Raw genomic sequence first — 22,656 nt, forward strand, 5'->3', positions numbered from 1 at the left:
CTTCGCAAACACCACCGGCTGGTGGTGATGTATTGGATGTGTTAAAAGCAATGGTTAGTCAGTTGGAAGGTAGGGGGCAGTCACTTGCTTCTCCAGGGGCAACTAGTGCACAGCCTGAGCCGGTTCCCCCTCCTTCCGGTTTGAGGTTCCGTGATTCTTATTTTTGCGCGGTGGCTCCGTTGGGTACCCATGTCCCAGCTGAGCTTCGCCACAAGATCACGGCTAATGAGTATATTGACATCTGGCTCTTGTTGTCCCCCGATCAGATGACGGTAGATAAGGAGAGAGGGTTTGGTCGGGGTGAAGATAAGAAGCCCAAAGTTGCTAAGACATTTTCTAATTGGTTACAAGCTTTTGCTATTTATGCTTGTATATTGTGTCAGTCAGCACCATCCTTGGCGGCTGATCTTTTCGTGTATTTGGAAACTATCTTTACTGCTCACAAGCTCTATGGTGGAACGGCATGGTGGAGATACGACGAGGAGTTCCGGCGTAGGTTGGCGCTTCAGCCGGAAGTTGGTTGGGCCTCTAAGGCTACCGACATTTGGATTCAGTTGATGCTCTCGCCGAAGCCGGTTTCTTCTCCCTTTCCATCCGCGGCCGCTGGGGGAGCTGGTTCTCCCTCCGCGGCCGTTCGCAGGCCAGGTGCCTGCTGGATGTTTAATGAAGGACACTGTCGTTTCTTCACCTCATGCCGTTTCAAGCATGAATGTTCGATTTGCGGAGGAGCACATTCCGCTCTGCGTTGCGCCAAGCGCGGCAGAGCCGCCAAATCTGGTGCGGGTAAACCCGAGGACGCCGGTGAGCGCAGTAAGGATGCGCCCCTGGCTCGACAGGTACCCCAAGAGACAGGAAGCAGACCTACTGTTTAATGGTTTTATGTTCGGTTTCTATATACCTCACGTTCCTAGTTGTTCTGTTATGTTTACTGATAATCTACGGTCTGTTCAGAAAGATTTAGTTGTGGCTCAGGCCAAAATTGATAAAGAAGTGGAGTTGGGCCGTTTAGCCGGCCCATTTGCGCAACCCCCTTTTCCAAATTTCAGGGTGTCCCCGCTGGGTTTGGTCCCGAAGAAGGAGGCCGGCAAATACAGATTGATACATCACTTGTCCTTTCCTCCGGGTGAATCCGTGAATGATGGTATCCCGAAGGAGGAGACGGTGGTGTCCTATGTTTCTTTTGATAAAGCGGTCTCTTTGGTGGTCAATGCTGGCAGGGGTGCCCTCATGGCGAAATCGGATATCGAATCTGCGTTTCGCCTGTTGCCGGTACATCCCGATTGTTATCATCTTTTGGGTTGTCAGTTCGGGGGTTCTTTTTACTATGATATGTGTTTACCGATGGGGTGCTCCATCTCTTGCCGGTATTTTGAGTTGTTTAGCACATTTTTAGAGTGGGTGGTTCGGCAGGAGACGGGGTCTCAATCGGTAATTCACTATTTGGACGACTTTCTTTTTGTTGGTCCTGCTTCTTCTCGTCTGTGTGAATACTTGCTTAATACGTTTCGTTTTTTCACAGGTTATTTTGGTGTTCCCCTCGCGCTTGACAAGACTGAGGGTCCGGTGTCGTCACTCTCCTTCTTGGGTATACTCATTGACTCGGACCGTATGATCCTTCAGCTCCCGCAGGACAAGTTGTCTCGCCTCCGTGCGGATGTGGATTTTTGCCTGTCGGCTCGTAAGGTCCAGCTGTCCCGTTTGCAGTCGTTGCTGGGGCAGCTGGCCTTTGCGTGCAGGATTTTTCCTATGGGGCGTGTTTTTTCTCGCCGCCTGTCTATGGCCACGGCTGGAGTCCGCATGCCGCATCATTATGTGCGGATAACGAGCGTCCTGCGGGAGGACTTGAAGGTTTGGAAGTCCTTTCTCTTAGATTATACTGGCGTTTCTTGTTTCCCCGAGAAGGAGTTGTGCAATTCCGACTTTCAGCTTTTCACTGATGCTGCGGGTTCGTCTGGTTATGGAGCCGTTTTTGGTTCCCGCTGGTCCGCTGCTCCATGGCCTCAAAGCTGGTTGTCCGAGGGTTTTACCCGTAATCTCACTTTGTTGGAGCTGTTTCCTATTGTAGTGGCTTTGGAGTTATGGGGCGCGGACATGGCGAACCAGCGGGTTTTGTTTTGGTGTGACAATGAGAGTGTGGTATCTGTGATTAATAGCCTCTCTTCCAGCTCTTTACCTGTTTTAGCTTTGCTTCGTCGTTTAGTCTTGAAATGTTTACAGTTTAATTTGGTTTTCAGGGCTCGCCATGTCCCGGGTGTTGATAATACTGTTGCTGATTCTCTTTCTCGTTTTCAGTGGGAGCGCTTCAGAGACATGCACCCGAGAGCGGATTTGGTGGGCTGCCCGTGCCCTCCTTTGCTGTGGGACCTGGTTCTGCGGTCTTGAGCCCGTTATTACACGATTCTGTTACGCCGGCGACGTGGTCAGCGCATGGTAAGGCGTGGAATGAGTGGCTGTCCTTTGGTTCCCCGGAGAGATTGTTAGATCCTGACTGCTGTAGGGACTTAACGTTTGCTTACTTAGCTCGTTTGAGGTCAGATGCTGTGTCGGCCGCTACCGCGGCCAGACGGTTGTCGGGTGTAGCCTTTGGGCTTAAGTTGTTGGGTTTTCCGGATGTGACGAAAGAGTTTGCTTTTCAGTTGATTTTGCGTGGTTGGAAGAAGGCGGCCCGCCCGGTTGATAAACGTCGACCGATTTCGTTTTTCCTGTTGCGTCGCCTGGTCGGGATATCTGAGTCGGTTTGTTCGTCTCCGTTTGAGGCGTTGTTGTTGAGTTGCGCTTTTGTTTTAGCCTTTTTCGGTGCCTTGCGTGTGGGTGAATTAGTCGCTCCGTCTCGGCGAGCAGCGGGTGGGTTGGCTGCAGACGATGTGGTGGTGTTGCAGGATTCCATTCGTGTTCGGGTTAAACGGTCTAAGACGGATCCCTACGGGCAAGGTACTTGGTTGACTATTTCGCGTTTAGAAGGCCCCTTATGCCCCGTTGATAGAGTGCGTTGTTTTGTTGCGGTTCGCCCCTTGTCTAGCCAGTTCTTAGTTCATGCTGATGGCTCATTTTTTACGAGGTTCCAGTTCGAATCGTTGTTTAAGCGCTGTCTTTCCGCGTTAGGGGTTCCGTCTGAGGACTTTGGCACCCACTCTTTTCGCATCGGGGCAGCTACCGCGGCCGATGCGGCGGGCCTCACTGAGGAGGAAATTAAGCGTATTGGCCGCTGGCGGTCTAATTGTTATCGGCGTTACGTACGCCCGGGTCTCCTCACGGCTTAGCTTTGTTTTTTACCTTTTTGCGGTTTGTGGTGTTTATTTTTCTTTGATAACTTATAAAAAAAAAAAAAATAAAAAAAAAAAAAAAAAAAATAAAAAAATAAAAAAGGGTCATTAACTTTGTTCTCTATTTTAGGTCCATATCCGGTGGTTTGGATTCTAGGCCACTCGTACATCTATTGGGCGGCGCGGCGCGCTGCCATCCGGCCTGGAGGTTTGCAGCTTGGTTTTCAAGAGGCGGAGCTGCGCTGGCATGGAGTCAGAGGGATGAGTTGGTCGGAAATGTTGCCTCAGGTTGTCGAAATTGGAAGGACCTCCCAGGCCCCAGTGGTGCTGGTGTTTCATGCCGGGGGCAACGATTTGGGCGTGATACGCTTGTCCGAATTGATTTCGTTGATTAGATCTGATATTGACCGCTTTCCTGCCTTTTTTCAGGATGTTGTTATTGTATGGTCCGAAATTGTTCCCCGGGCCAGATGGCGTGATGCTCGAGACCCAGCAGCTTTGGAGCGTGCAAGGCGCCTGCTCAATTTGCGTGTTTCGCGCCACGTGCGCTCCCGATCGGGAGTCGTGGTTCGGCACAGGCAGCTTGAGGGTGATAACAGGGCGCTGCTCCGGAGGGATGGTGTCCATCTGTCTGACATCGGCCTAGACATTTTCTTGTCTGGGCTTCAGGATGGCATTGAGCGTGCGCTCTTCATGCTCTTGGAGGGGGGTCGGACCCCTTTGTAGGTTTACGTCGGGGTCCGGTGGCGGGACCTTGCGCCTTTCCCCTCCCTTCCCCTTCTGGTCATCGGTGGTAGAAGATGGAGCGCGTCACCCGTTGAACATCATACACATGCACACCGCAGGCGGTGGCGGGGCATTCTGGTGACGCGCTTGGTCCAAGAGTAAAGGGGAGGGGGATAGCAGGGCCTGCCGATATGTTTATAGTTTAATAAAGCTGTGGCCGACCCCCACTATTTAACCATCCAAGTGCGTGTCAGAGTTTTTATTGTATGTTGGGGTTAACAGCCGTGGGAGGAGGTTTCCCTTTTGTTGTTGTACCACATTCCGCCTGGTCTGTGACCCGGACGGCTGCCTAAGCTGTCCGGGTCTTGACCGGGCGTGTGGCTCCCCCTCCCTCCTCTCTTTTCCCCTCCCGGCGGCTGTTGCTGTCCGGGGCGGGGTTTTCGGAGGAGGCGGGGTTACGAGCCCTATGTAACTTCCGGCGCTGGGCGGGGACTTCCTTTCGGATCCCCGCCAGCGTCGGAGCAGGACGTGTTTCCCTCCCGCCCTCCCCACTGTTGTTGGTTCTCTGTGTATTATTACGGTTGTTTATTATTTATTGGTTTCGTTGTTTCTTTGCCTTGTTATTTATTCTGGTTTATTTTTTTTCAGGTGTCACAGCTTGCATGTTGGCGGGACCTTGCGCCTTTCCCCTCCCTTCCCCTTCTGGTCATCGGTGGTAGAAGATGGAGCGCGTCACCCGTTGAACATCATACACATGCACACCGCAGGCGGTGGCGGGGCATTCTGGTGACGCGCTTGGTCCAAGAGTAAAGGGGAGGGGGATAGCAGGGCCTGCCGATATGTTTATAGTTTAATAAAGCTGTGGCCGACCCCCACTATTTAACCATCCAAGTGCGTGTCAGAGTTTTTATTGTATGTTGGGGTTAACAGCCGTGGGAGGAGGTTTCCCTTTTGTTGTTGTACCACATTCCGCCTGGTCATTAAATGTATCACTGTCCAGCATGCCAAATGCTCTAAAAATACCTTTGCGGTTCAGTCATTTCAGAATATTACTAGTGCAAGGTTTTTCACAGAATAAAGACAAAGCGGTGAGTTGTTGAACAGACTCCAGTCATCAGCTTCTTGATCCTGATAACTGACAAACACAAAAGGTAAGTGATCACAACATCTGCAATAGTTTTTTTTCTTGAAATTGAGACGTGTGTTCACACTTTTATCTGATATAAGTGTGCTGAACACTATTAAAATAAATATTTATTAAATACTATTAAATAAACTAGTTGTGGCCCTGTACCAAGTACACAGTTCATTTGGATGTGGAATAATAATTGAATTTATCGCCATCCAGATTTCCATTTTTAAAAGGTTATATTTACTATGTCACTAACACGCCTAACAACAGCACATAAGTGAGTTTGAAGGAATATTGCTGATGGTAGACTCCCTTTAAAAACCCATTTACAAATAATGAGGTGAACTTATTTTCTTTCCACGCCAATGTTCTTTTGCTACAGTGGTGCGTTTTGGGCATGGAAAAACTGATCCAAAAATAGCCACTTTCTCAATTTTCTCACGCACTCAATGCTTAGCCCAACAATTAACTCACACCTCAAAACTGACGTGTCGTACCTGAAATAATCAATTCTAAATAACGCACCTGTCAGAAAGCCTTCCGTGCTGCGTGACAATTATTAAGAATTCAGTCTCTTAATCTGCCACCAGTGCAGATAGTCTTTAGATCAGCACATATGCATGGGTTTAGATAAACATTTTTTATACATTTCTCTTCTATTATTTTCAAGTACTGATGTAGCAAACACTAACTGGATACTTAACACCTTAAATATACTGTGGCAAGAAATATTAACTGGACTTTTTATGTGGCTTTCTGGAGGCTCAGTTTGGAAGAAGGAGTATCTGTGACATGTTAAGGGCTCAGACCTAGTAAGTTCTGCTGTATTAGTATCTTCCTTCACCCTGTTATGTATTATTATTTGTCAGCCATATTAGTGTGCAGACATCTCTCTAATGCTTGGTTCACACATCAGTATGCCATCCGTCCATTTGAATTCAGTTTGAGACTAAAAACGGACTGATGGGGCGTGACCTGGCCATGGAGGAGTGAGGACGTGTGTTGCTTCTGCTCCGTCCCTGGCCTTTGGCAAACCACCGTCTTACAGCTGACCACCTTCCCTGTTACTTACCTGGAGATGGGGAAGAACCGCAAGACTTCCCAGCGATCCTCTTCTATCCCCCTGGGGGCCTCCGGGAGCTCATCTATTGCCCGCTTTCTGATGGCACCGCGGAGTGACAGCCCTTCTGCCGGATCCAAGATGGCGCCCCCGGCGGCTTCCAGCTCTGTAAGCGGCCGTTCCCCGGCCCCCCATGATGCTCCGGCCGAGGGGAACTTGCGGCTGCCTGCGCACACCTCCCGTGGGCCGGCTCAACCTTCTGCCGGAGACCTGCAGCTGCCGCCACGTGATTCCTGCGGCCCTGCTCCCCTCCACGCTGCACAGGATTCGCCGGGGCAGGTAGGCCGCAACCCCTCCATGCCTTCCCTCCTGCCTGCTGATGGTCCTGATGGTTCCTGGCCGTTCCTGCCACCTTCTCCTGCGGCCCTCCTGTTGTCCCCCTCCCTGGGGCCTATACCAGTTTCTCCTGCAAGTCTGGCCTGGGAGGAAGACAGGTCCGCATGGTTCCCCGCTGGGTCTTCTCCCTCATGATTGGCCCCGACCTCCTCTCCGTGCCCTGGAAGGGAAACCCTGGTCCCTAGGTCTGTTTTTTCTAGCCCATCTGCTACTGACTGTGGCCTTCCTAGCACCCATGGACTTTCTCCCCCGACTGGTACCCCTGAGGGGACTGGCCCCCCTCCTGCTTCTTCTCCTTGACCCCCCTGGCAGGTCCATCTGCTGTTGCCCCCCTGTTGGACTCTCCTGGATTGCTAACTGTTTCTGATTCTGCTGGTGTTAGCGTGCCTTCTGCCTCTGTTTCTGATACCCTTGCTGAACTGCATCGCCTCAGTGCCCACCTGGCAGCGGTCCCTGCTAAGTCTGATATGAAGGCATACAGTATGTGGCTCGGCTGGAACAGTCCTACAAGTCGGAACTTTCTGCTGTGTCCATTCCTCTGTTCAACAATTAGAGGCCAGAGTGGATACCTTGGAGACAGCCTCTTCCTCGCATACCTCCCAGCTCTCTGTCCACGAGGCGACCATTGCTTCTCACACTCAACAGCTGCGGTTCTTGTCTGATGTGCTGGACAACTTGGAGAATCGCAATCGGCGGAATAACATCAGGGTGAGAGGTCTTCCTGAATCTGTCGAGCCGCAGCAACTGGATGCTACCTTGCGCTCCATCTTCAATTCTGTTTTGGGGGCCCCCCTGGACTCACCTGTTGAACTTGACCAGGCGCATCGCTCCTTGGGTGCACGCCCACCTGATGACACTAGGTCCCGGGATGTTATTTGCAGGGTCCACAGGTACCAGCTGAAGGAAGCGATTATGCGCAAAGCTCAGGAGGCTCCAAAGCTGTTGTTTCAGAACTCTGAGCTCCAGCTTCTCCCGGACTTGTCCCGCCTCACCCTCGCTAAGCGGAGGGCACTGAAGCCTCTTTTGGACGTCCTCACCCAGCACCAAGTGCCCTATACATGGGGCTTTCCGCCTTCAGGTCCGTCATGTTGGTCGTGTTGTCTCCATGTCCCATCCGGATGATCTCTTCCATTTTGCCTCTGCCTTGGGCCTCCCTGTTCCTGCCCTCTCATGACCTCCGTTTCCTGGTGATCTTCTGTCGGCTCCTTCTGTCCACCCTCAGAGACGTCCTAAGAGGCGTTGCAAGAACTGTCCCCCCGTGGCGGTGGATCCATCCCAGGATGCTTCTTGTGCTTCTACCTGATTGCTTTGTTTGTAGATAGTAGGCCTGCTTATGCGGGATGGGCACTTCTTGGGACTTTGAGACTCGTGGGAGGGGCTGGGATGTACCGTACCTGTTTTCCTGCGCGGCACTCCTGTGCTCTCCCCAGGATGGCTGCTTTGTCTATTTTGCCCTCTCCAGTCGATATGTTTTTGTTTTTGTTGTTCTGATTCGTTGGTCAGCATTTTATACTGTATCAGATGTTTCATTTGTTTCGGTGTTTTTGCCTGGGGGCCCGGGATGGGGTGTCTGCTACTTTTTTTGGAAAAGGCCATTTCCCACTGGGGTTTCCACGCTTTTTGCTAGCGTGGTTTTTGGCAACTTTCTTTCTTTGCCGTTTCCCCATCCTCTTTGTGTGGAGTTTTCTCCACCCCACGTAGTTGGTTCCGTTTTGTCGGTTCTCTTTTCTTTTGTGTTTTCTTCGTTGTTGTTTTTTCCTTCTCTACCCCCCGTATGTGTGTCCCTGTTGGTCTTTGTCTGTTCGTCCTTCCAGTTGTTTTGTCCCTGCCCTCTTTCTCTTCTTCTTTCTTGGCCATGTCCGCTCTTAATTTTTGCACCCTCAATGTTCAGGGACATAACGTTCCCCAGAAGCGTAACCAGATTCTGTACCAGTTACATAAACAGCACTCTCACATCCTTATTTTGCAGGAGACCAGGAAGGACCGCGTCCCAGATATCCGCGGTTGTCACTTCCCTCATTGGTTCCATAGCGTCAACCCGATTGCCAAGTCTAAGGGGGTCTCGATTGCCATCCATCGGTCCCTGCAACACGAGGTACTGGACACCTTTGTCGACCCTGAGGGTAGGTTCGTTTTCCTCAAATTGCGCACGGGGGGCACGGTTCTTACCGTGGCTGGCTGTTATCTTCCGAATCAGGGCCAATTGGCGTTCTGTTAGTCCTTAGTCGGCAGATTGGCAGACTTTAGTGAGGGGGTTATAGTTCTTGGTGGAGATTTTAACTTTGTCTTAGACCCCCAAGTTGATTCCTCCCCTCCCTTCCCATGCTCCTTCGCAATTGTGCCGTCTTTTGTCGGCTCTTCACAACTCCCAGTTGGTTGATGTGTGGCGTATTCTACACCCTCAGGGTAGGGATTATACTTACCATTCTGCGGCCCATAATTCCTAAAGTCGTATTGATTTTTTCCTGACCAGCCATCATGCCCTGTCCTGGTCCCCGTCTGTCCACATTGACTCGGCCCTTTAGTCGGAGCATGCCCCTGTTCATTTGTCCTTGGACATCCCCAGTTTGGCGCGTCGTCCCTTTAATTGGCATTTGAATGAGAGCCTGCTGAAGGACTTTTCTTGTAGGGAGGCTGTCGGGGCGGCTATTCGGGACTTCGGGCTCACTCATACCCATGACTCTACTTCCCTTCCCATGCAATGGGAGGCTTTGAAGTGTGTAGTGAGGGGGGTTCTTATCCAACATGGTGCTTGTCTCAAGAGGGAGCGAGCCGCTGGGGTTGCTGCCCACTTGAGGCGGATCCATGACCTGGAGCTGTCCCAGTCTGTCCGGCTAGTTACTGGCCTATTTCCTTAATCAACTTGGACGTTAAAATGTTTGCAAAGTTATTAGCAAATTGTCTTTCCCCTTTCATGCCGGCTTTGGTCCACGGTGATCAGATCGGCTTTATCCCGGGCCGGGAGGCGCGGGACAATGTTTGTAAAACTGTCCTGGCTATTTCGGTTGCTTGCTCCGCTAAGGTCCCCCTTTGTCTTCTCTCGATTGATGCCGAGAAGGCGTTTGACCGCATTCATTGGGGGTTTCTGCGGGAGAGCCTTGCTCAGATTGGCGTAGGCTCCGGATTTTTGAATAAGATCCTTGCCCTTTACGGGAACGCATCGGTGCGGGTACGGGAGAACGGGGTTATATCGAATCCCTTCCCAGTCCGTAATGGCACCCGTCAGGGCTGCCCGCTTTCGCCGTTGCTCTTTGCCTTGGTGATGGAGCACTTGGCGGAGGCGTTGCGTCGCTGTCTGGATATTCATGGTATACAGTTGGGGTCCCCCGTGGTTAAGGCGGTGTTGTTTGCGGATGATCTTCTGTTGTACATTTCCGAGCCACGGGCGTCCTTCCCGGCTGCTCTGCGTGAATTTTCCCGTTTTGGTGCCCTCAGCATTTCAAGGTAAATCTTTCTAAAAGCGAGGCACTCAATGTTTCTCTTCCCCCTTCAGAGGCTAAGTTCCTAGCGAGTACTTTCCCTTTTAGATGGCAAACTTCCTCCTTTAGGTACTTAGGGATCCACATTTCCCCTGACCCTTCTTCCCTTTTTCAGCTTAATTATCTCTCTCTTCTGGATAAGGTTACTGCCGACCTGCGCTCCTATGGTGCTCGTCTTCCCTCCTGGTTTGGACGCATTCATGCCCTCAAAATGGATGTCCTCCCCTGGTTTCTGTACTTGTTCCAGGCCCTCCCCATTCCTCTGCCACGTTCTTTTCTGGCGCGGGTTCAATCGCTGTTCGGGAGGTTCGTGTAGGGCGCCGTGCGGAGCAGACTTAGGTATGGCACCCTCACCAGGCGCAAGTCCAGGGGAGGCGCTGGCCTCCCGGATGTGCGTCTTTACTATCGCGCTTTGGTTCTGCTCTGTCTGTTTGACTGGCAGTTCGGTGATAAGCAGTGGGTGTCCATTGAGTTCGACTTGATCTCGCCATCGCTTTCCTCTTGGCCGTGGATTCCGCCGCACTTCTGCCCCAAGTTCCCTGGCCTCTACATTCTCCCTTTGCACTTCCTGAGGGTCTGGGATCTGGTGTGCTCTAGTGGCCGCTTGGCTCGTGTTCCAGGCCCTCTGACTCCCCTTTTTGATAATACTATGTTCCCCCCAGGGTGCTCTGTGGATCGGTTCCTCTGTTGGAATAGAGAAGGCGACGTTCATCTCCGGGAGGTGGCGGGTGATTCTCCACTTCTTCCCTTTGCCCAGTTTTGCGCCTCTTGCCCCGACCTGTACCTTTCTTGGTTGGAGCACGCCCAGCTTGTTTCTTTTTTGAAGCGGTTCTCCCTTTCCTCTCAACTCTCCCCGACGGCTCTAGCCCTTGAGTCGGCTCTCAGTGGCTGGTCCCCTCCTTCCCGCGCCCTGTCGGTGCTGTATGACATTCTCCTCACAGATGCCATGGCGGAGCCCCCCTCCTACGTGGCTGCATGGAACTCTGACCTCTCTGTAAGTCTGTCGTCTGCTGACTGGGATAAATCCTTCCTGCTTTCCCACAAGCTGGCCCTTCCATGTAGTGCGCAAGAGAGGAATTTTAAGATCCTGACTAGGTGGTATAGATGTCCAGTGCTCCTTCATAGAATTGTCAGGATACGGAGTCGCCGCGGTCTCCTTGCTGCACGGCATCTCCCTGGGAGACGTGTTAGGAGTTCTATTGGGTGTGCTTAGGTCATTAAGGGTTAATATTTTCCTTGCTCTCAGTCTCCATGTCATTAGCCATTAGGTGTGTTCTCTGCTGCTATTTAAACCCCACCCAGGCATGGATCCTTGCCAGCCATTCACTTTGGGTTTCCTGGTCCCCCTGCTCAGTTTGTTTCCCTGTCTGTTTGTATTCGGTCTGTTCCTTGGTTATATACCCGGCTTGTATTTTTGACTATCCCTTGTCTTTTGATTCGGTACCTTTCTTTATCTCCTGGCTTGACCTCTTGCTCGTCTGACCTCGCCTTCTCTTCTGTGTCTTGCTGGGACTTGTGGTCCTCCCTGGTTCCATGCTCTTTAGTCTTTTGTTTTGCATTGAAGTTACACTGTGCTTTCTGTTTAGGTGTGACCCCGTGACTCCAGTCCCTAGGACTTTCAGGGCCTCCTCTTCCCTTATCCTAGCCGCCGGGATAGAAGGTTAGGAGCCGTGGTAGGCGCACTTCAATTAGGAAGTGCATTGGTCTGCCTCATCTCAGATATTACAGCATAGTTATAGCTGCAGGGCCTACGACCCCTTTTGTCATTAGTTGCACAGTGTTGCTTTCCCAGCTGTGTCACTTTGCACTGCCTGACCCTGACTCCAATCCTTACAAGAATCTTCCCGACTGTTTCCGACCGGTGTTGGCGTTGTGGCACCGCTAGGGGCACTATGCTCCATATCTGGTGGGACTGTGACGTTCTGCGGCCTTTCTGGGATGCGGTGTTTTTGTTGTACTCCAAGGTAAGTGGGCACTCTATATCTGCCTCCCCGCAGTTAGCGCTCCTATCTGTCATTCCTGGTAAATTGTCTGCGATTAAGAAGGACCTCTTGGGGCATTTCCTCACGGCTGCCAAGGCTGTCATTCCGAGACATTGGCGCAGCTCCACCCCCCCCTCCCCTCCTTGCTTGAGTTCCTTCTTATACGGAGGATGGAGGCACTAGTGGCGGAGGACTCTCCCGATCCCTCTAGGTTTGAGCGCCTCTGGCGGCCCTGGATCCTGTTTCAGGAGTCATCTGACTTTTCCGCTACCTTTACTTGAGTGCGGAGTGGCCTTCTATATTCTCTCCCCTCCGTTTGTCCTTTTCTGTTCCTGCCTCCCCCTCGGGTTTCGGGTCTGGTTCTCCCTTTGCCGTTTTCTGTTTCTGTGTTCACGTTTCTTGTTTCTTTCTTGTCTCTTGGCTCCCCTTTCCTCTGTCTGTTTCGAGATGTTTGTCTTGGCTGTTTTTTGTTTTTCCTTACCGGTTCCCCTGTGTTTCTTCTTTTTTTTTTAATGTTTTTTTTTCCCCCTTTTCTTTGTGGTGGTGTTGTGCGTACACTGCGCTAATATTGCGGTTTGGGGCCTCCACCCTGGCCGCCCCTCTTGCCTGTTTATTTGCATTTTGGACGCTGCACTGCTTGTTACCTTCTGTTTGTATGCTTTAATTTTGAAAAATCTTTAATAAAAGCCATTTATACATAAAAACGGACTGATGCACATACTGATTGTATGCTGACACCTTTTTATGCTGATGTCAAACGCTGTCTGTCCCCTAGAGGACAGATAAGGGGATTAAAAGTAGCAATTGTAAACTGAATAGAGATAAGGAGGACATATAATAAATGTCCTTATCTCATATAATAAATGTCCTTATCGCTACTCTGTTTACAATTTTCTACTTTTAATCCCCTTATCTGTCGGACAGCTTTTGCTATCAGCATAAAAATCAGTATGTGCACCAGCCCGTTTTTTAGTCTCAAACTGAATTAAAGTGGATGGACGGCATACTGATATGTGAACCAAGCATAAGGCCCGGTTTCTACATGCTGATGTGTTTTGTCCGTAAGGGTCTGCACGAGAACCTTCCCGGACAGAATACAAGCGCAACTGCAAGCGCTTTGCAGTTCAAGAGCACGGGCCCCATAGACTATAATGGAGTCTGTGGGCTTGCCGCGCACTGCCCGCACGAATGATCCGTGCGAGCAATGCGCGGCAAGCCCACGGACCCATTTATAGTGTATGGGGCCCGTGCGCTTGAACTGCACAGCATTTGCAGTTGCGCTTGAGTTCCTTCCATAGGGGTCCTCATGCGGACCCTTACAGACTGAACACATCAGCATGTGTGAACCGGGCATAACCCATTAGCAGATTTCTCTTTTCACCTGCTGCTGTTATTTATGCATAACTACAAGAATTCAGCCTGGAAATAAAATTTATACTGAAATCGTCATACATACCTGCGTAGCTGACTTGATATTATCTGACACAGTTCTTGGAGTAAGTGACTGGTTGGATACAAACATACATCCTTGCTGCCTTGTGATGGGTTTTATAGAATGTACAAAAATGTAGGCAAGATAAGGGAACAGGATGGAAGAACAAGCTACTCAACCCTCAAATTCCAGCACCGCTACTCTAAGGCCTGGTTCACATCTGCGTTTGGAAATCCATTCAGGGAGTCCACTTGGGGACCCCCACAAATGGAATACCGAACACATTGGCAAGTGGTAAGCTTATGAAAGCACATGGACCCCATAGACTATGTCTGTGTGCTTTGAGATAAAAGTACTTCATGAACTACTTTCCTGTCCGCATGACTCATGCGGTGACTCATGGTGATTCATGCGGACACCACGCAGAGAGCACACGGACCCCATTATAGTCTCTGGGGTCCGTGTGTTTTCACTGCTCACCGCTTGCCATGTGTTCAGTAGTCCATTCAGGGGTCCCCATGTGGACTCCCTGAACAGATTACCAAACACAGATGTGAACCGGGCCTAAGGCACACTTACACATTCACTACATGTAAACAAACACAGAAATGTACTCTTAACAAAAAGCAAGAATAAACACATACGCACAGACATTTATGGAATGTGTTTGCAGAATAGTATATTTTCCTATTTGGGAGTTTTTGATATGACTTTTAGTGCAAAAAAGGAACTGAAATCTACCACAACAAAACTCTGCATGAATATACCTTTAGAATTGTATCCACAAACTTTCTGTAAAGTTTTGCAGATATGTGACTGCTTTTGTCCTGCAGGTATGTCCTACCATCTGCCTGCATACTATACATGGACAAACTAATGTACTAGTGAATTTATTTATAGACCAGCATATTATTTCGGTATCAAAATGTCTGAACTATTATAAAATTATTTGTCACATCATAAGGGGAAAAAAATTACCTGATTTGATATTTTTCACTTCGCTTCCAAATAAAAGGAATAAAAATGATAAAAAAAAAACAGCACCAATAAAACTACAGCTCATCCTGCAAAAACAAACCTCCCACAACTCCATCCATGGAAAAAATAAAAAAACAAGTCATGGCTGTCAGAATATGGCAATACATAGTACTTTTTTTAATTAGGCTTCCAATTTTTTAAAAGCAGCAAAATGTTAGAAAGTTAGAAAATGTTAGGAAATTAGAAAATTCATGCAAATCCCATACCCACTTTGCGGAAGAAATCGCAGCGCCGACACGCTGCAATTTTCAAAACTGTTGCGGCTTTGAAAATCGCAGCATGTCAATTATATCTACGGAAACACCGGTGGCTTTCCTATAGATATAATTGTAACAGAAAGTCTGCGGAGGTAAACTCTGTGAACTTTCTGTTCAAAGTGCTGTGGGAAGAACCGCAATGTATTCATGACACGGTTTTTCCCACAGAGCTTTAGTGCTGCGTTTCCGCCAAGTGGGCCTTAGGCTAAGGCCCCATGATGCGGAAACGCAGCTTTTTTTGTTGCAGATTTTGTTGTGGTTTTATGACCCAAAGCCAGTAGTGGATTGAGTCATTCTTTATGTAGCCATTCTTGCTTTGGCTCAAAAAACCGCAACAAAATCTGCAACAAAAAAAAAGCTGCGTTTCCGCAACGTAGTGCCTTAGCCTAAATTAGGTAAATGAAATCTAAATATAAATTACACCTTAATATATACAGTCCTATGAAAAAGTTTGGGCACCCTTATTAATCTTAATTATTTTTAGTTCTAAATATTTTGGTGTTTGCAACAGCCATTTCAGTTTGATATATCTAATAACTGATGGACACAGTAATATTTCAGGATTAAAATGAGGTTTATTGTACTTAAAGAAAATGTGCAATATGCATTAAACCAAAATTTGACCGGTGCAAAAGTATGGGCACCTCAACAGAAAAGTGACATTAATATTTAGTAGATCCTCCTTTTGCAAAGATAACAGCCTCTAGTCGCCTCCTGTAGCTTTTAATCAATTCCTGGATCCTGGATGAAGGTATTTTGGACCATTCCTCTTTACAAAACAACTCAAGTTCAGTTAAGTTTGATGGTCGCCGAGCATGGACAGCCCGCTTCAAATCATCCCACAGATGTTCAATGATATTCAGGTCTGGGGACTGGGATGGCCATTCCAGAACATTGTAATTGTTCCTCTGCATGAATGCCTGAGTCTATTTGGAGCGGTGTTTTGGATCATTGCCTTGCCCATATCCATCCCCGGCGTAACTTCAACTTCGTCACTGATTCTTGAACATTATTCTCAAGAATCTGCTGATACTGAGTGGAATCCATGCGACCCTCAACTTTAACAAGATTCCCGGTGCCGGCATTGGCCACACAGCCCCAAAGCATGATGGAACCTCCACCAAATTTTACAGTGGGTAGCAAGTGTTTTTCTTGGAATGCTGTTTTTTTTGGACGCCATGCATAACGCCTTTTTGTATGACCAAACAACTCAATCTTTGTTTCATCAGTCCACAGGACCTTCTTCCAAAATGAAGCTGGCTTGTCCAAATGTGCTTTTGCATACCTCAGGCGACTCTGTTTGTGGCGTGCATGCAGAAATGGCTTCTTTCTCATCACTTTCCCATACAGCTTCTCCTTGTGCAAAGTGCACTATATTGTTGACCGATGCACAGTGACACCATCTGCAGCAAGATGATGCTGCAGCTCTTTGGAGGTGTCTGTGGATTGTCCTTGGCTGTTCTCACCATTCTTCTTCTCTGCCTTTCTGATATTTTTCTTGGCCTGCCACTTCTGGGCTTAACAAGAACTGTCCCTGTGGTCTTCCATTTCCTTATTATGTTCCTCACAGTGGAAACTGACAGGTTAAATCTCTGAGACAACTTTTTGTATCCTTCCCCTGAACAACTATGTTGAACAATCTTTGTTTTCAGATCATTTGAGAGCGGGCTGTCCATGCTCGGCGACCATCAAACTTAACTGAATTTGAATTGTTTTGTAAAGAGGAATGGTCCAAAATACCTTCATCCAGGATCCAGGAACTGATTAAAAGCTACAGGAAGCGACTAGAGGCTGTTATCTTTGCAAAAGGAGGGTCTACTAAATATAAATGTCACTTTTCTGTTGAGGTGCCCATACTTTTGCACCAGTCAAATTTAGGTTTAATGCATATTGCACATTTTCTGTTAGTACAATAAACCTAATTTCAATCCTGAAATATTACTGTGTCCATCAGTTATTAAATATATCAAACTGAAATGGCTGTTGCAAACACCAAAATATTTAGAACTAAAAATGATTAAGATTAATAGGGGTGCCCAAACTTTTTCATAGGACTGTATACATAGCAAACAAGTTACTTAAAAAAAGAGTTTAAAAAAACTGCTAAAAAAATAAATCATGTGTCCAAGCCAAAATTGACCTGGTTCTCAATCCCTAATGTCTCTCTCTCTCTCTCTCTGTCTCTGTCTCTCCCTCTCTCAATAGACAGACAGACAGACAGACAGACAGACAGACAGACAGACAGATAGATAGATAGATAGATAGATAGATAGATAAATAGATAGAGACATTAAGCTATCTAGACTGTGCTAAAGTTCATTATAGTCATTAGAAATCATAGGCTACCGCGTCCCTCCATTTTGACACTGACTACATACGTAGCCATGAATACCACTGGTGGTATAGGCTCACAGTCAGAAGTGTGACTCTACAAGAGAGAATGCCAGGATAGATATCATATCTTAAATTCCTGACATGCTGAACAGTGGCTTGAATGATTTCATTATTAACACTATAGTGATACATTCTACTAATGCACATATCACTGCAGTCTACTAACAAAGACTGACCTTGACTTAGGTGGTGTAAATACCGGAGTAGCAGCGGTAGCAGCTACCACTGGGTTCAGGGCAATAAGGGGTTTGGCGCACCCCTGATGTTTTTTTTTTAAATAGACTGTTTCCTGCTGGAGTAACCGAATGTCAAATGTTCGCCTTGGGGTCCAGCCATTCCTAGTTACGCCACTGCCTTGGCTGTAAGGGTATATTGACATGGTGTTGATTTCATCTAGAGCAGATGGAAGTCTAAGGGAGCGTTCACACTACCGTCTGTGTCCGACATGTAGTGTCCGCTCCTAGTGTCCGCTCAAAATCTGTCACGGACACTAGGAGCGGACACTAGATGTGTCCGTGACACCTGTCATTCACTTGAATGGGCATCGGGTGCGTTCTTTTGCACTCCGTGCCCGTCCTTTCCTGTCCGCAAGAGAAGGTGTCCGACTTCTCAAGCGGACAGAAAAACCCTGCATGCACCCAATTCACATCTGTGTTTAGGCCATTCTATTCCTCTCTCTGTATGAAAAATGCGGAGAGAAAAATCCTGCAAGCAGCACTTTTCTCTCCGCATTTTTCATGTGGAAATTGCGCAGAAACCAAACAGACCCCATTATAGTCTATGGCAGGGGTGCCCAATACGTCGATCGCGATCTACTGGTAGATCGCAAAGGACGTATGGGTCGATCGCGGGATGCAGGGATCCCTGGTGTCTGCTTGTTCACAGTGCAGGCTGACAGTCATCTCCGGACACTGGCAGGCTGGGGCCGCAGGTGGCAGGTGGCTGCCGCAGCCCCAGCCTGCCAGTGTCCAGAGATAATGCTCAGCCTGCGCTGTGAAGAAGCAGACAGCGGGGATCCCTGGGCAGCCACAGAACGCTGCTGTCTCCTGCTGTCACGATCCGCCTGGCCCCGCCCACATGCCCACCCACAGACATGCCCGCCCCGCCCACATGCCCAAACGGTCCCGCCCATAGGCCTGCCCAGGCCCCGCCCTAGTAGATCTTTTGCCTTGGTCAGCTAATGAAGTAGCTCACAAAAAAAGTGTGAGCACCCCTGGTCTATGGGGTCAGCGGGTTTCCTTAGGCAACCACTTTTTTATGCAGATTAGGTTTCCGTTCGGGGGTCCCTAAGCAGATTCCCCAAACGGAAACCCATGCGCAGATGTGACCCAGGCCTTAGGCTAAAGCCTCACAATGGAGAAAAACTGCCTCTCATAAGTCAGTTAGGGTTACAAGATCACAAGTAATTGGATTGACAGAAAAAATACTAGAGACAACTAGAGAAATTTATTAAGACAACAGTCATCAGTCTTCGTATTGTGAATCCTGCAGCAGAAGTAGGCTTCATCCTTTCAATAATTCACCAAATTGAAAGTTATGCCAGTCAGAGAGTGGCGCAGATTTCAGTTATGGTTCACTCCAGTTATGGCAAATCTGCTAGGCCAAGGCAAGGCATCCCTGGACAGGTGCAAACTTTTGTCTGGGGCCACCTACCCACTCCCTACAGTGTATTCTTGATAGTAATGGTTATCATGCTGAGTTAGTAATTTAGGTAGGGCTAGTAGCTCACGGGCTAGTTGGAGAAATAGGGAGGGGGTGTGAGGGAGTTAGAGAGGGAGGGGGAGGGAGTGAGAGGGGGCTCTGAGTGAAGAGTAATGCATCATATAAGTTGTAGGATAAAAGAACAGGAAGCCACCCATGTAAACAAATGCAGAAGATGCCAGGTGCTCAGAGAAACCCAGAAATAACTCAAAACACTGCTAAAGGTGCAGTTATTAACCCATTAATAGCACTAAAAGACATGTTTTTAAAAAATATTTTTTGCCTGAGAAGAACTATGCTTTTCTCATTTTTCATGCTTTTTCTTTCCCTAAATAGCACAAGGTGCTATTAAAGTGCTATTAAATAGTTTTCCTCTCCCTTAGGGGGGATTCACATGGAGGAAGTTGACGCTGATTCTGGCACGCGGCAGAATCAGTGCTGAAAGAAAGACTCCCTTTGACTTTAATGGGTTCCGTTTTCCACGTGGAACCCATTGAAATCAATGGGACAAAAAGCCCCCAATTGATTTCAATGGGTTCTGTGCAGAAAACGGAAACCATTGAAGTATTGGAAGTCTTTTTTTCAGCGCTGATTCTGCCGCAAGTTATCGTGCCAGAATCAGCGCCAACTTCCTCCATGTGAATGCCCCCTTATGGTAGTTGTTACATAGGTGACAGATATCGTTGGTTTGCTGGGGGTGGGGCTAGAACCTGTGGATAGCAGCAAATTTTTTTTAACTTTAACTGCAATAAGATTTTGCTCAATCAAAACTCTGGACAGATTCTCTTTAACATAATTTCATCTATCACTCGACAATGTACAATGTGGTCTCAGGCATGTGTGCAAGTGCTTAAACAAGGATACAACTGAGGAAGGCAGCTGGGTTCAAACTTCTAGGCCTTGGGCCTCCGGCAAAGCCGACTGTGCATGCCCTCCGGCCACAAGTAAATGGCCGCTTACACCTAAGAAGCCGCGAAGAGAAACCGTTTCAGACGAAGATGGAGGCAGCGCTGGAGAGTTCTCTTGCAGCATTGGGGATGCTCCCAGTGCTGTTTGAGCGCTGGGGACCGCCCCCAGTGCTGCAAGAAAACTAATTTGCATACCAACAAAAACCGGGATTTCTACCGAACAGCGACCCGGAGAAGACATCTAAAGGTAGGAGAAGAATAGCCTTTCTTAAGTCTATTCCGACGTGGTAGGCAGAAAAAATACAATTTTAATGATAGAATCCCTTTAAACAAGCATTACACACCTGATGATGTGCCCAATACTGTGGGGTCTCAGGCTGCTCTCTACTTTTTAGTCCCTCTCAAAATTCACCTGAATAGGATCTTATCTGCAATGCCTCATCTCAGCCAATACACAGAGAATGGATCTGTGCATCAGGCTTTATTCTCTGTTCTAGTACCAATGGATATTGTGAACATAATTGGGGGTCCTGGATTGCAGACCACACTTATCTGATATTGAAGAGAACAGATTATTGATATCTCTAATCAATGAGTAACTATTGGGTATATACTGTGTCAGGGCAGTATTGGGACATTATATTGTGTGAGAGTAATTATTATTCTTTGTGCATTTTTCTTGTTTCATAAAAAAGTATATAACCTGATGATCATTCCTTGCTCATAATCTTTAGCGCTGAACCTTACTGGTACTGAAGAATCACTTACAGTTGACCACTGACAATGTCTGATGTAAGTATATTCTACTTCTTATGCTCTTAGATTTGCCTGTTATAAAAGTATATGTTGGTCTTATGTCTTTCACTATAAAATATATATCTGGTAAACTAGACAGATACTGCCAAGACATAGGTGAACATTGACAGCAAAGGAACCGTGTGCAGGATCTGTGTGCGCTCCCTCATACACGTATGTTTCAAATATGTACATGTACATGCATATACAATGGTCAACAACAAAAAAAAAAATCACCAAAAAGGAGTTGTTGGAAATGAATGAAACGGTATATGTGTGAATGTAATGATGATATATTTAACCACTCTGGAGAGTATATTATACTGTGTGGAGGCAATTAAGAATCATATTATACTGTGTGGGGCCACTGTGTAGCATATGATATTATGTGGGGCTGCTGTGGAGTATATGATATTGTGTGGGGCCACTGTGGAACATAATATACTGTGTAGGGCTACTGTGGAGCATTATACTGTGTGGAGGCCATTGTGGAGCATATTTTCCTGTGTGGAGACACTGTGGGGAGCATATTATACTCTGTGTAGACACTGTGTAGCCTATTATACTGTGCGGATCCACTCTGGAGCATATTAGTTTGTGTGAGACTTCTCAGGAGCATATTTTACTCTGTGGGGCCACTGTGGAGCATTATACTGGGGGAGACCTTCTGGATAGTATATTATACTATGTGTATACTGTTATGAAGCATTTTATACTATGTGAGGCCTCTGTGGGGAGCATATTATACTGTGTAGGGCCACTGTGGCATCTATGATATTGTGTGGGGTCAATGTGGAACATATTATACTATGTGAGGCAACTGTAGGGAGCATATTATATTATGTGAGGCCACTATGGGGAACATATTATACTATGTGGGGCCACTGTGGAGCATTATACTGTGTGGAAGTCATTCTGGAGCATATTCTACTGTGTGTAGACACTGTGGAGCATATTATACTATGTGAGGCCACTGTTGGGCGCATATTATACTATGTGAGGTCACTGTGGGAAACATATTATACTGTGTGGGGCTACTTTTCAGCAGTGGCGTAACTAGGAATGGCGGGGCCCTGTGGAGAACTTTTGACATGGGGCCACCCCTGACTGACACCGATGCCGAAGACCTTGACCGACCTCCTCCTACGCATTCCTGCATGCTCTATTATGCCCCATAGTGGCCCCTGAACACAGTATTATTCCCCATAGTGGCCCCTGCACACAGTATTATGTCCCTTAGTGGCCCCTGCAAACACTTTTATGTCCCTCAGTGGCTCCTTCACACGGTATTATCCCCCATAGTGGCCTCTCCACACAGTATTATCCCCCATAGTGGCCCCTGCACACAATATTGTACCCCATAGTGGCCCTTGCACACAGTATTATGTCCCACTGTGGACACCCATAAACAATTATTATACTCTGGGGTCGGCCTCCGAAGTAGTCCATCTTCAATTACGCCAGCCCTTACACTTATAGGTTTTTTAGAGACATAGCCTCGTTACACTGTTTGGGGCTGCTGTGGAAGATTATACTGAGGGGTGCCATGTAGAGCCTTTTATACTGTGTGAGGCATATTATATTGTGTGGGGCTGCTGGAGAGTATATTATACTGTTTGGGGACACTGTGAAGCATATTATACTGTGTGGAGGATTATATACCTTGTGAGGCCACTGTGGAACATTATACCTAAGAAGCTCAAAATTCCTGCTGGCAGGCCTGTGTCACAGATCCCTCACTATAATCTTACACATACATGTATTGCTCCATGGCTGTATCATTCCCCATACAGTCCTGTGCATGAATCAGTCATGGAGCTTTTGGGTCGGTCCTGCACAGTACTAGTGGGGATGACTGTACTGAGAACATACTCAGTAACGCCAAATAGTCAGCACATATGTAAGATTTCATTGAAGATGCTGGGGTGTAGGATATTGAATCTTTTCTAAGTAGATCTCAGCAACTTATTCTTCCCTGTCTCAGGGCTGCAGCATAAGTAGCAAGGGCTTTCTCACTGATTCTGCTCCCACATGAACTCTCTCTTTGAGAGCTCAGTGAAGACTCCCTGTCTCCTCCCACAGGTTGCTAATAT

At 47.8% G+C, this 22,656-nt stretch overlaps 1 protein-coding gene across 1 annotated transcript in view; it reads left to right on the plus strand.

The window, feature by feature from the left end:
- The window catches only part of MATK (megakaryocyte-associated tyrosine kinase), a 210,144-nt gene that overhangs the window by 137,523 nt on the left and 49,965 nt on the right, over nucleotides 1–22,656 (plus strand). Inside the window, exon 2 of the mRNA XM_075281512.1 lies at nucleotides 20,503–20,560. Within this exon, the coding sequence (XP_075137613.1) occupies nucleotides 20,552–20,560 (9 nt within the window). The 5' untranslated portion in view covers nucleotides 20,503–20,551. The remainder of the gene's footprint in view (nucleotides 1–20,502; nucleotides 20,561–22,656) is intronic.

This window comes from Leptodactylus fuscus, chromosome 1 (assembly GCF_031893055.1).
Source record: "Leptodactylus fuscus isolate aLepFus1 chromosome 1, aLepFus1.hap2, whole genome shotgun sequence".
Lineage (NCBI taxonomy): Eukaryota > Metazoa > Chordata > Amphibia > Anura > Leptodactylidae > Leptodactylus > Leptodactylus fuscus.